This window comes from Cuculus canorus, chromosome 2 (genome assembly GCF_017976375.1).
Source record: "Cuculus canorus isolate bCucCan1 chromosome 2, bCucCan1.pri, whole genome shotgun sequence".
NCBI classification, from domain to species: Eukaryota; Metazoa; Chordata; class Aves; order Cuculiformes; family Cuculidae; genus Cuculus; species Cuculus canorus.
Window position 1 is genome coordinate 83,103,102 of NC_071402.1, and position 13,135 is coordinate 83,116,236.

The 13,135-nt window shown below is 35.5% G+C and overlaps 1 protein-coding gene across 5 annotated transcripts in view; it reads right to left on the reverse strand.

Annotated features, from left to right (window-relative positions):
* Positions 1-349: 349 nt before the first annotated feature.
* Positions 350-13,135, reverse strand: part of CDH10 (cadherin 10) — a 106,107-nt gene continuing 93,321 nt past the window's right edge. For all 5 annotated transcript variants that reach the window (XM_054059142.1, XM_054059139.1, XM_054059138.1 and 2 more), the window contains 3 exons: positions 8,787-8,895; positions 6,579-6,830; positions 350-5,728 (listed from right to left, as the gene is read on the reverse strand). In XM_054059142.1, coding sequence (XP_053915117.1) covers positions 5,235-5,728; positions 6,579-6,830; positions 8,787-8,895 — 855 coding nt within the window. In that variant the 3' untranslated portion in view covers positions 350-5,234. The remainder of the gene's footprint in view (positions 5,729-6,578; positions 6,831-8,786; positions 8,896-13,135) is intronic.

The window sequence follows — 13,135 nt, forward strand, 5'->3', positions numbered from 1 at the left end:
TCAATTAGTTTCTTGGATTTTATGTACTTTTTGTGACCGTACAGCTGGAAGTCACACAACTTTGTCATCCTAACATCTGTTTGAAAGATAAAAGATACTTTCTAGGTTTAACTGTAAGCTTTACTCTGGCATTTTAATGAATAATATATCATCAGATTTTGTTATATTTCCCTCAAATGGACAGATATAAGTTTTCTGAAAGTTTCTGCACACAGTACCTAAGCATGAGTGCAAGTATATTTAGTAAATATTGTCCTTCCAATGCTTAATAATCCAAATATTGTTTTGCAAACATTAATGGAAATGTTCAGTAGGATTTTACCAAGTATGTGCTCGAAATATATCTAATCTCTTGTTTATAGCCAAAAATAAAAGAACAAGTATTTGCCACATTTATTTTCAATTTTTTTTATTATTCATTGTTTACTGAGGTTGACATCAACTTAAAGACAATAAAGTTCCCTCAAATATTAAATGTTTGGTTTGAAAATATTTTTTTTAAAAAAGAGAAATTTGCATTTAGAAAAAAACTTTAGTTTAAAAACTGCCTTTGAATTTATAGTGGACTATATTCCTTTATAATGAAAACAAAAATATCTTTAAAGAAGAGAAAACAAAAGAACTTTTTAAAAAAATTCTATCTGTCTTATTGTATTTATTGATTCCCATGTGGTTGTTACCATATTTTACATCTTCAGTAAAGTGGAAAGTGACTTTTCAGCCAGTTCAACCATGTTAAAATAAAGCTTGAATAAGTCTCTGAAAAACTAGAGAGACAATAGAGAAGTCCATGATGATTTGTTTGGAAAAAAAATTTGTATTCACGTGTCTCCTTGTATTAGCTATTTACTCATTATGTTTACTATTTACATAACATTTTGGGACATAATAGATAACGCTGTGATGAATAAGTGAAATTGTTTTATCTTGAACATCTATCTGCTCATCTCGCTGTGAGTAGATTACTGTTCGGTGACTTCTGTGCTGTTCATGTGAGTCCGATAATGATAATACACTGTTTGAAGTCTTCTGGAACTTTTATAGTCAGATCTCTAATTCCTCTTTAGGAAGCCTAAACCCATTTTTTTATATGCTTATATCAAATAGATGTTATTAACTAGCTTCTTGAAAAGTTCATTGAATCTTCGTTTGAATAGTTAACTATGGGCCAAAAGGAAGTATTTACTCTTTCCCAAATGATGGATAAACCTAGATGAACACCATCAAATAATTTGATTTCTGTTAGAACAAAGGCAAACAAACCTGAAACATTTTGGAGCAATGATTGGACTGAATTGCCTCCACCATTTGCGATTAGCATAGTAAGCAGCTCTTTAGCCCTTAACATTCCTATTCTAATAGGACCAAATTATAAGAAGAGGTTTGAAGAAGAATAATGTAACAATTTTGATTCTTTTTCTTCCAACTTAGTGTGATGAGTAGGATAAGAAAGATATGAAAAAAACATTACAAGAAATCTGATTCAAGGTCAATAGAGTCACACCGGACAATGAGTGAGAGGAATGAAGGGTAGGCTCTTGACAGATAGTAAAGTAGTTTGGCCCAAGAGTAGTATTAAATACCGTTGCAGGACAAATGGTGGAACTGTGACACCTTGTAAGAGTGAATGAGAGTGAATGAGAGTGAATGAGAAAAACATCTGTATATACAGGGCTGGTGGATATTGACCTGGTGAGGCTCAATGTAAGATTTTTTTTTTTTATTAAAGTGCTTGTTTTATCCCTGTTTTTTTCAGTCTGCTTAGACAATTCTTACCATCAACATTTTTCCTGAAGGCCCTATGGTATATTACTATTTTTGTGGTTGTTGCCAACATAAGATCTTGTACATATCTTTCATGAAATTCCCTTTGTTTTAAGAAAAAAACAATCAGTTTGTTGCAACAGACTCTAAGAACACACTGTTTCCTGGGGTCCAGTGGATGCAATAGTTTTGATATGTTTTGGAATTTTTAAATATTCATAAGGTTTGCCTTGTCAGTCATTTGTAGGTTCCACTTGAAATGCAATATTAATGTATATTCTCCTTTAATGTGGTCCTGTGGCATGTTTGTGTAAGAACACATAAAAAATTCATTTAGACTAAACAATACCAGAGTCTTGTTTACTAAATGCTGTATTTTTTCAAGTTTCATACAATTTCATGTGGCTAGGCTTATCAGGTACTACTTGGGAAGCAAATATCCTATTTTAACTTTTCTTCTCTTAAACTGTCTGGGAATTTAACCTTCTAATTCCTCATTATTGCAAGGGTGTAAGAATTACATTGATGAATCTTGAGGCCTTTGTTCTCCCTTTCCATGACATCCGATACTCATGGTTTTATCTTTTACTATATGGCCTTACATTTGACTAAGCTGTTATGACTAATCTGTAGCATGTAAAAGCATGGAGAACACTTGATTGTGGAGTCTTCTGTGACTACGTGTAATGATCCAGTTCCTAAAATAAACTATGGCAATGAATTATTACTTCCTGAATGCTTTTTAATGATTTGTCTGCACAGGTGACTGCATTTTCCTTTGCCCACTTCCACTAGGCTGAGATATCTGTACAATAAAATGCTGTTTGCACAGCAACATTTATAATGCTGAAATGGATTTTTTTGTCCTTTTCCTAAAATATACTGGGAAATAAAATTCCAAGGATATGGCAAGAAGTATGAAATGAATTTTCATTTATATTATTTATATAATAATTTTAGTAGTATGTTTGTATACTGTCATATACTTCCACAATGTATACTACTATTTTATTTCATAAAGCATACAGGATTAAATTTTAAACATTAGGTTTAGATTATGCTGAACAATTATAAAATAACTTCCTTAAATGCAGTGATAAGAGAAATATTTCCACAAAATTATTATTCAGAAATAAGTACTGAAACGCAAATCAAAATATAACGTATAATGTAGTGTTTGCTCATGGGTTTAAGGAGAGAGGGAGCTCTCTGTTTCTTTTTTCATTCTAGAAACAGACAGAAATTCTTACTGAGTTATATGTAAAATCATTGGCTGGATGTGTTTAACCAAAATCTTTTGTTTAACAAAGAGATAAAACCCAGCTGTATTACAGACTATTTTATCTTTTGTTCTAATACATACTCAGTTAAAGATGTAGGGTGTCACTTACCTCAATATTAATGCAGACAGGAAGTCTGCATTAATATTGTATTGGAAGTGTGCTTGTTGATTATTTATGTACTTAATGTATTAATTCTTTTTGCTTGTTTCTTCCTACTACATGCTGTTGAAGGACAAATGGAGATTAGGAAGTAAGAAAAAATTAGATCCATTTCACTAGATAATCATAAAGAAACCCAATTGTTTGTATGGTCTCTAAGATTTCTACAAAGCTTTGTAATGCTGATAATCCAAGATGTTTCTTAATATCCTCAGAATTATTTTCTATTAAGGAATATAAGAATTACTTTTGTTAATGAAAGTATTACTGAGTGAAATGAAGAAAAATCCATAATCTTCACAGTTTCTTAATAGATCAAATAGTTTAACTTGATATCAAGTCAATAAAAATTTGATCTCCATTGCACCAAGATAGCTTGCATAATAGCACTGTGTTCAGCTTTCAACTTCATTGGGTTTAATCACTCCATTAAGGACAAGAAATATCTGATCAAATAAGAAAACAGCGTTGCACTTTTCAAAAGATTAATATATTTTCATTATCTGTTGATTTTATGCCAGTAGGAAGTTAAGAGAGACAGAGGGGAGATTATTCTTCAGCTTCTTCCACAATAAATAAACAATGTAGATCTTATGACATCCTACCTTTGCTCTGAAATTATTTCATCTTGGAAATGTTTCAAAATCACAGTGCTTGTTTACTAAATACATGTGTGTAATCTAAAGACTGAAAGAAAAGAGACTTTTCTTAAAATGTCTTGGGATACCTACTTTTGTTTTGGATTAGCAAAAGTATGATTTCTGTTACAGTTGGCTAGTTGTTCAGGTTTCTTTTTGCTAGACTTTTCCAAGCTGTTAGGAAATTCAATAGATTGAGTGAGGGAAGTGCTAGTTTTACTGGCACTTTGTCAGCTTTCATGCAGCTTATCAGCTTTATAGGAGATTAGGTTACTCTCAAATGGCTGCACAGTGGTTAGTCATCAAAGGATATGTCTTTGGAAAAGGATGGTTCTTAAAAATATTTGCTTAAAAATATTTTTACACTTTATCCATTGCATTTGCATATCACCTCTGATGATGAAACTATGATTCAAAATTGAGAACTATAGAACATAAAAATGCAGGTTTTGAAACTAACTTTTTGTGATTGGATGGATTAGTTTTACCAGCACGTTTTTACAGTAAGGTAATTCAAGTTGAGACAAAATAGTAGTTCTTCTTTCTAGAATAGAACTGTATAAGTTCAGCTCAAAAATAAAACAAAATTTCTCTTAAACATATAGGAAGTAGCACTTTTGAGCAAGTAAATATGTCTGTAACTTGATCTTCTCCCTGTAAGCACAAGTCACTTCAGATTGTATTATATGCATGGAGAATACTGCAGAGCAGAAATACTTGCAGGTGGCAGTGCTGGCATCACAGAAATTTCACATTCTTGTCAAACCTGGAACTGATGGCCATAACAGGCAGGCAAGCATCAACATAGTTGTAAAACCTGGTTTATTTCTTAAAAATAAATACAAAAATATAAATATAAAACATTGGCAGATAGAATTTGATGAAATGAAGTTGCACAAACTTTTTTTTTTTTTAAACCAGCTGCATATTACACTTATTAACACCACTTGTACATTTCGTTTTAATTTTAATGTACAGAACAGGACATACTGGATTTTTTCTTCTTTGCCATCTTAAAAGCTGCAGTTGCAGGGATAGGACATGTACCTAACAGAAGCGACTTGTACATGAGGTTGCTTAAGGGATTATCATCTGTTCAATTTTCTGAAGGTAAGGTATTGTTTATTTTACTTACTGAAATGGACAACACTGAATTTCCATAGCTTTGGCTCTTGGAAGGTGATTAAATAAAATTCTGTATATATTCCAAGTGACATCCTACTAGAAAGAATGAATGACATTAATGGACAAATTAAAAAAAAAAAATTAAAAGGAAACCATTGTGCCGAGTGGCAGGAAAATTTTCCTGAATGTTAAGTACTGTTGAGTGCAGAAGGTGTCTGTAAAATTACTTCCACTCAAAGGAAAGAAAAACGTAGTCTACTGTAGGTTATGAAGTGTCTTTGTCACTTTCTCCTCCACCATACATTTCAGCTAGCTTATTAAACCGAGGGCCCCATTCTCGGAGGTAATCATAGTTTTGGTCTCCTTCAGTAGTACCTGACTCTAAGGAGCTCAAGGATTCAGCTATTGAATCATTTCCTTCATAGGCATAGGTTGCAAGTGAGTCATACGGTGGTGCAGAAGGATCAGTATCGTGCTCTTTTAGCCTTTGGTTAATGAAATCTCGGACATCTGTGTTATCTGGCGCTGAAGGAGTCCTCCGTGGTACAAATAATGTTTCAGGAATAATGTCTCGCCGAAGCTTCTTATCTTCGATAGCTGCGGGATTCCTCAGTGTGCCAATATCAAAGGCTTGGGTGTCTTCCTCTCCACCGCCTTCATCATTATAACTCACAATGTTGTCTCTGATGTCCTCTTTAGAGAGGATCAAAGGCTCCTTCTTTCGTTGTCTCTTCAGAGCAGCAAACAGCACCACTATAACTTAAATAGAGAAACAAAAAATCAGTAAAGATCTCTATTAAAATGTCCACTAGGTACAAGAGTTTTATTTTAACTACTTTTCAGCAATTCATTTCTAGATGATAAATGGATAAATATCTCTATCTGTATTATTGTAGCACAATAAAGTCTATATCAAAGTGTGTTATTTTGCACACACGTGTGCTTTGCTATACAGAATCATGGGATTGTGTACATGGTCTTTCTGTCTTCAATATGTTTTACAATAGCCAGGTCTATTCAGAAGATTTTTTTTCCTTTTTCAAACTCCAAGTACCATGTTAAAAACTTGTTTTGATGTGAATTGTAGGTCATTAGTGATACTCTGAAAAAAACAAAATGGGATTTTTACTAAATTTACATTTCTTGGTTTTATCACAGTGTAGAAACCCTTGGATAGACAGTGCTTTAACACAGTAAACGTACTTTTCACTGGCATATTCTGTGTGAAATATAAACTGCATGTTGACTTCAGATAGTTATTTAAATAAGAAAGAGACATTTCTTCAAAAAAAAATTAAAGACATGAAAGTGATTTTTTATTATGTTCTTCCTCTTCTCTGATGTTCTTTTTAGGACAACTTAAATAAAGAATGAAAAAGAGCTTCTGGTTGCACACTGATTGTCTTAACAGTCTGGGACTTCAGTTCTCATTTAGAAGGTCCAGTTCCCAGGAAAAAACTTTTTGACTTTTTTTTCCTTTTGTTTCAAATTGCTGTTGAATTCTTGCAAAATCTGTGATCATTTATTTTACCAACCTGCATAGTTTTGTAAAATGAGTCAGGCCTGAAGCATTTGTTCAGAGGAGCAAATATATAATTCCTTTTCTTACCTAGCAGGATAATGATGCAGAGGAGAATGGCCACCAGTGCCCCTGTGCTGAGGCCAGCAGGGAGAAGCAAGGCCTCGGCATTACAGGACTGCATGTTCCCTCGGCTGTCACAGGCACACACTCGAATTGTCAGTGTGCCGGTGCTGCTCTGAATTGGGTAATCATTGTCTGATATCACCACTGGTAGAAGATAAGTACTGATTTCATGACGACTGAAGCCATTCCTTCTTGTCAAAATTCTGGCAGTGTTATCTAGATTGATTAAAATATAGTGTTGTAGAGTATATGAGTATATGAATATAAAATATATATTTTATAGTAAATGCAAAACATCACATTTAACATCATTGGTAGTATTTTGAAACTGTTCCTGATATCATAGTGTTATCTCTCTTTTTCTAATAACATTCCCATTTGATTAGAAAGCTATTTATAATTTTTATGTACATCTGGCCCGCTCCTCTGTGCCTCTGCACACCACCTTTGAGTGTGATTTGAAAACAGGATTTCTCAAAGCTTAAAGCCTTTTATAGATTAATGCAGACAGTACATGACACAGTTCCAGTGCAGGGATGATGCCAGAAATGAAGTGGCCAGCCAAGAAAAAAACAACCTTCCACTTAATACTGTTCAACAAGTACTCTGTTAAGAAAGATTCTTTCTATGGACCTTCCATGACAATGACCATGGGAACTCTATCTATAAACTCAATACGAGATTTTCCACACCAAAACACTTTCAACATGCTATGGAACAGTGAATTAGTATCTTAGCAAAGCCAGTAGATTTTTTGGGTATAAATTGTCTTAGGAATTCAGAAAATGTGAAAGATGGTAGGTATTCCTGCGCAGTTTTGAGAAGTTAATTTACTAAACTGAATTACTAGAAGACAAATCTTCTTTGCATGCAGTATACTTCAGCATCAAAAGCCATTCACTGAATGGCCAGGGAGAAGGAAAGTAAGGGAAAGAATGAATAACAGGGAGCAACTATTTCTTCTATTCTTCTATAGTGTTGTGCCGCAACACTAGAGTGTGAGTCAACACTAGATATGCTAACTTTTTAGTCCAAAAGAGAAAAAAAAATATAGATTTAGTTTCCATTAGAAGGAAAACTTCATCGTATTTGTGGGTCCTGAGGTAAGTGCTTAGCTATCTTGCCAGACAATTGAATTGCAATAACTTATATGCAAAAAGAAAGAAAATAGTTACGGATAGAAAAAGAATAGTAAGATCTAGACCTTTATAAACTCAGGACCTAATCATCAGGATATACTCTTGTTTAAAATACTTAATTATATATTTTTGTATAGCCTCCATGATGTGAAACATGAAGTTTTCCTTTATTTTGTCCATTCATTTGTTTTGGGTATTTGTATACTATTTGTTTTCACTCAACTTCAAAAACTATGCGCCTGATGGATCTTTAAATACCGCTGCTACTAAAGATTCTATAAGATACCCAAAACATTTAATTTCAATTCTTCACCTTCCCTACTGTTAGAATTTTTTCATGTTGTTTGCATCCTATTACTTCTTGAAATCTTCATCAGGAAAAGAGAATTAATTGCATTGCCTTCATGCCTTTAACACATTTGAAGGCTGGAACCATGTCCCTCCTCAGTTGTTTCTTCTGTAATCTAGAGTTACAGAAGACTCTTAGTTAGTCACACCAATAATGAAAGACAAAATGAGCACATGGTTTCCTGCTCCCAAACAGAATCTTCTGAAAATTTTCTCTGATAAAGAAAGACTGACAAAGGAACAAAGGAAAAGCCAAAGCGGTTATGGAGTAAAAAATGTTTTTTCATTAATGGTCAAAAAGAAGCAAAACAGAAGACCAGGGGAACAAGAACTATGTAACGCAAAACTAAAGTGAGAAATCTGAACTTGTCAGGTGAAGTCATTTTTTAAACATTTTTTTCTCCTTCAGTCAAGCATTTTGTCTGGCTACTACTGCCCCAAACCAACACTTTTACTGATTTTGTCTGTAATTTTTTTCATCACATTTTTGCCATTTTTCTTCCCTTGCACAGATAAAAATGTAGAAGTCCTAAACCGCAAACATTGAGGTAAAATTATCATTCTTGCTAGCAGCAGCCTCAATGGCTTCTCTACATATTAAGGGACATCACAAGCAAATATATTTCAGAACCTATGCCAGGTAGCAAAGATAAAAGTCCTTCTCTGGAATAACCACGAATTTTACCTTCATTATCCTGAACTGTGAAGTTAGGATTAACAGCAGCTAAACTGAAGAAAAATTTCTGTCCACCAAGAGGGTCATCTTTGTCTACTGCACTTATAGTTTGAATGAGCTGCAGAAAAAAAAGCAGGCAAACAAACAACAAAAAACCAAAATACACGTGCATTGTTGATACAGTTGTCTCATTACTTTAAGAAGACTAGAAGTGTTAAGACAACTTCATATTCAAACTATACACATATTGATTTAATGCTTAATCCAGAGAGCATATTACTGAACAAATGTTAAACAAGCGTATCATGGAAGTTTTTCCAACAAGAGCATCTATACATATTTCATGTGGCGGTGCATGTACATGTATAAAAAGGCCAGCTTCTGTCTTAGTCCTTCTCTATTTATTTTTTTCAACACATATTTATGTATTTTTATAAATACGCAGAGGACAAAAGCTGCCAAAAATAGTTTTATCTGTAGCCTAAGTAATTTTTATTCTTCATCTCTGATCTATAATTTTATATTCAAATCAACACCTAAGACAGCAATTCAGAGAAAGTTTTATATTTTTGTGAAAAAAAATGGTATTTTACCAAATAAATGTTTCTGATAGGGAAGTTAAAATCTTAAACTAAATTTCTAAATTTCTTCTTTCTGAAACAAGACTTTTCTATTCATCAGTTATAGCAAAACATACCAATAAGATTTCTGAGATGAAAGATGCCAGTTAGATTATATGTATTTCAACTTTTGCAATACACTGTAGGACACTACAGATGCAACACCTCAGAGTGGGAAGAGAATCTGGTATCACAATTTTCAGAGATGCATCAGCTGAGTTCAATACATGGATAGAGAGTTTTCTGCAGTGCCTGAGAAAAACTTTGGGTATTTTCGGGGGAAGCAGTGACAAGTACTTTGTCAACATTTGTTTATCTGTCAGGTAAATGTGTGGCTTTTTTTACTGAAGTTTCTATACCTAAGCCTGGCAAAATGTCATACCCCAAACAAAGTACAATTTTTGACACATTTATTGCTTTGTTTCAGAGTGTTTTTTTCATAAGATAGCAATAAAAACTGTACCTATTGGTGAATTTTTGTGCATGCATGTGTGAATGTTCAGTTATATTCTTTAGTTTAACTTCCAAAAATAGGTTAATCTTCAGCCTAGATAATTTTATTCTTCATTTCTAATCCATCATTTTAAATTGCAATGTTTTTTCAAGCATGGAATCACATCTAATTTTTGATATCACTCCTTCCCTGTGGCATACTTGTTAAACCCTGTTTGGTTTTCCTCTTCCAGTTCCTCCAAATACAGTCATTTCTCTCCATATTACAGCTTTTGTCAGGACTGATCATCTTTCACATCAATGACTGCAATGTACTCCTGTTTGCCTTAAGAAGTGCAAGATTAACTCCCAACTTCTCTCTTGTCCATTCAGAATACAGTAACACATTTCTTTATGAGACAAGGATTGGACTTCTTTCTTTTAATTCAGCAGCTCTCTTGCTTTTTCAGCTGGATGTTTTCCTTTCTGTAAACTTTTTTTCTCACATAAACCTCCATAACTTATTAGATGAACAAAACAGATAACACAAGCATAGAATATTAATTGGTTTTATAGAATTAATCAGTGAGTAATTAGCAAATAAATATTTAGATATTTTTTGAAATTAAGTCAAGAAGTCACTAGTCCATTTTACTTCAGAACTGTAGACGTTGAATGCAGTCAATTGTTGGTGTTAACCTGATGGAACTCAACTCCTTCAGTTCTGAGTGTCCATATTCATACTTTAAAAGTAGTATGTAGAATTTGTTCTAGCCTAAAATCTTTTATGTTTTACAGAGATTATTCACGTACAACAACACTACTGACCAGTGTTCCTTAGCAGAAAATTAGACAGCCAGAAAACGTCTCCTATTAATTCCCCCTTCATCATTTGTTGTAGTGATTGAAGTTCTCTGGGATCTTCTCTGTTCAAATACGGATTGTTTTTAACTTTATGATACATTTTGCAAGCAAATTCAGCTATTTTTCTTACTTTAGGGATAAAAAAATCTTGATCGTATTTTTTTTTATTGTGAGCATCATTTAGATATTAAAGCGTAAGGGTAATTAAAAAATGACTGTGAATATTTACAAGACTAAACATCATGCTTGGAAACCCAAACAGATGAAAAGACAACTTCCCTCATTACTCCTGAGGCTTTGAAAGCTGTGGGGAATCATACAGTTTACCTACTTCCTACCTCTCGCACAGGAAGTAATTCACAGAAAGGACATGATCTTTGAAAGGAGCAGAACGCCGCTGGGGACCCATAGTAGCACAGGTTTGTTATCACAAAGGCTATGTGATTTGATATGTGTTTGTTAATTTTTTTATATTTTATGTACATAACCCCCCCCCCCCCGAGGCACCTGTATACATCTATTACAATGACCAGAGTAGGAAAAGATGGTGACTGGCCAAAGAGAAATAGAAGAAAACTAAACAGTTTCCTGTTTAAACATCACAACTGCACCCCGTGCAGTGCCCGGTGCAGCAGGGGTGGCAAAACGCTGCCCAGCAGCCAGTGCTGAGCGAAACCATGTGAGAAACAGCCCTACGAGCCCCGAGGGTGGAGAAGGAGGAGAGGAGCAGGAGCTCCAGGAGCCCTGGCAGGTCTTCCCCTGCTTCCCAGGAGAGATGCTCACAGGCAGGTGTTTGCCTGTGGTGGTGGAGTGGACCCCAACCTACAGTAGATTTATCCTGAAGGACTGCAGCCCATGGGGAAAACGCACACTGGAGCAGGGAGAAACATGAGAAGGAAGGAGTGGCAGAGAGGAGGAGATAGAGGAATCAGGAGTGAAGGAAAGGAAAGAAGAGGGTATGGAGGAAAGTTGTTTTAGTTTCTTTGCCTATGTTTCAATAGAGGATGAGGGATAATGTGATCAAGAGCAGCCCTATGGAGAAGGACTTGAGCATACTGATTGATAAGGAGCTCCACGTGAGCCAGCAACATGGGCTTACAGCCCAGAAGGCCAACCGTATCCTGGGCTACATCAAAAGAAGTGTGACCAGCAGGTAGAGGGAGGTGATTCTGCCCCTCAATTCCTCTCTTCTGAGACCTCATCTGAGTATTGTGTTCAGTTCTCAAATCCTCAACATAAAAAGGATATGGAGCTGTTGGAATGGTTCCAGAGGAGGGCTACAAAGATGATCAGAAGGCTGGAGCACCTCCCATATGAGGACAGGCTGAGAGAGTTGGGGTAGTTCAGCCTGGAGAAGAGAAGGCTCTAAGGAAACCTTACATCAACCTTCCAGTACCTGAAAGGGGCTACAAGACAGCTGTGGAGGGACTGTGTACAAAGGATTGTAGTGACAGGACTCGGGGCAATGGGTATAAACTTGAGAGGGGCACATTTAGACTAGACATAAGGAAGAATTTGTTCACTATGAGAGTGATGAAGCACTGGAACAGGTTGTCCAGGGAGGTTGTGAATGCCCCATCCCTGGAGGTGTTCAAGGCCCGGTTGGATGGGGCCTTGGGCAGCCTGATTTAGTGGGGCATGTCCCTGTCCATGGGAGGGGTGTTGGAATTAGATGATCTTTAAGGTCCCTTCCAACCCAAATGATTCTATGATTCTATGTTTCCCACTGTTCTAACCTATTTTAACTGGCAGAAATTAAAATAATTTTCCCCAAGTTGAGCTTGTTTTGTCAGTGATGGTAATTGTAAATAATCTTCCTTGTCTTTTTCTCATTTTCCTTTTCATCTTATTTTCTCCCCCTTCCCTGCTGAGTAGGAGAGAGTAGCTGAGTGTGGACCTGGCTGCTTTCCAAAGTCAATTTATACCTTCTTTTCTTTTGGCAGCACTTTGAGAATAAAAGAGGGCCCCTCTTCCTACCAGTACTATAGGGAAAGTGAATACTTAGGAAAAAAATATATTCAACTCCCATGTAAAATCTTCGGAAACGTAGGACTGACTGCCACTTTCTACTCTGATTCCTGTCATTTACAGAAGAGGATCTTTGGCGGCTGGCTGCTGGGCTGCCAGATGTGTGGCAGCTGCGAACTGACAAAACCAGTGGGAATCCATCTGTCCAGATGCCCATCTCATGGATCTGACCACCTGCGGTTGGAGGACAGCTGAACATCTTTGTGTACAGAGCAGCAGCAATCTGAGCATTTTGTTTCTCTCAACTCCTACCATGTCAGCCTTGTATAATTTACACAAATGCCTGTGTAACCTTTATGCCATCACACCAAGATCGTCCTCATTTTTTGGAGAGTTATCAAAAGAACAGCTATCAAAATGGCATTCTGCCCCAGGTTCTGCTTGTCTGTAGCTTGAGGTTTTTGGAACACAGTA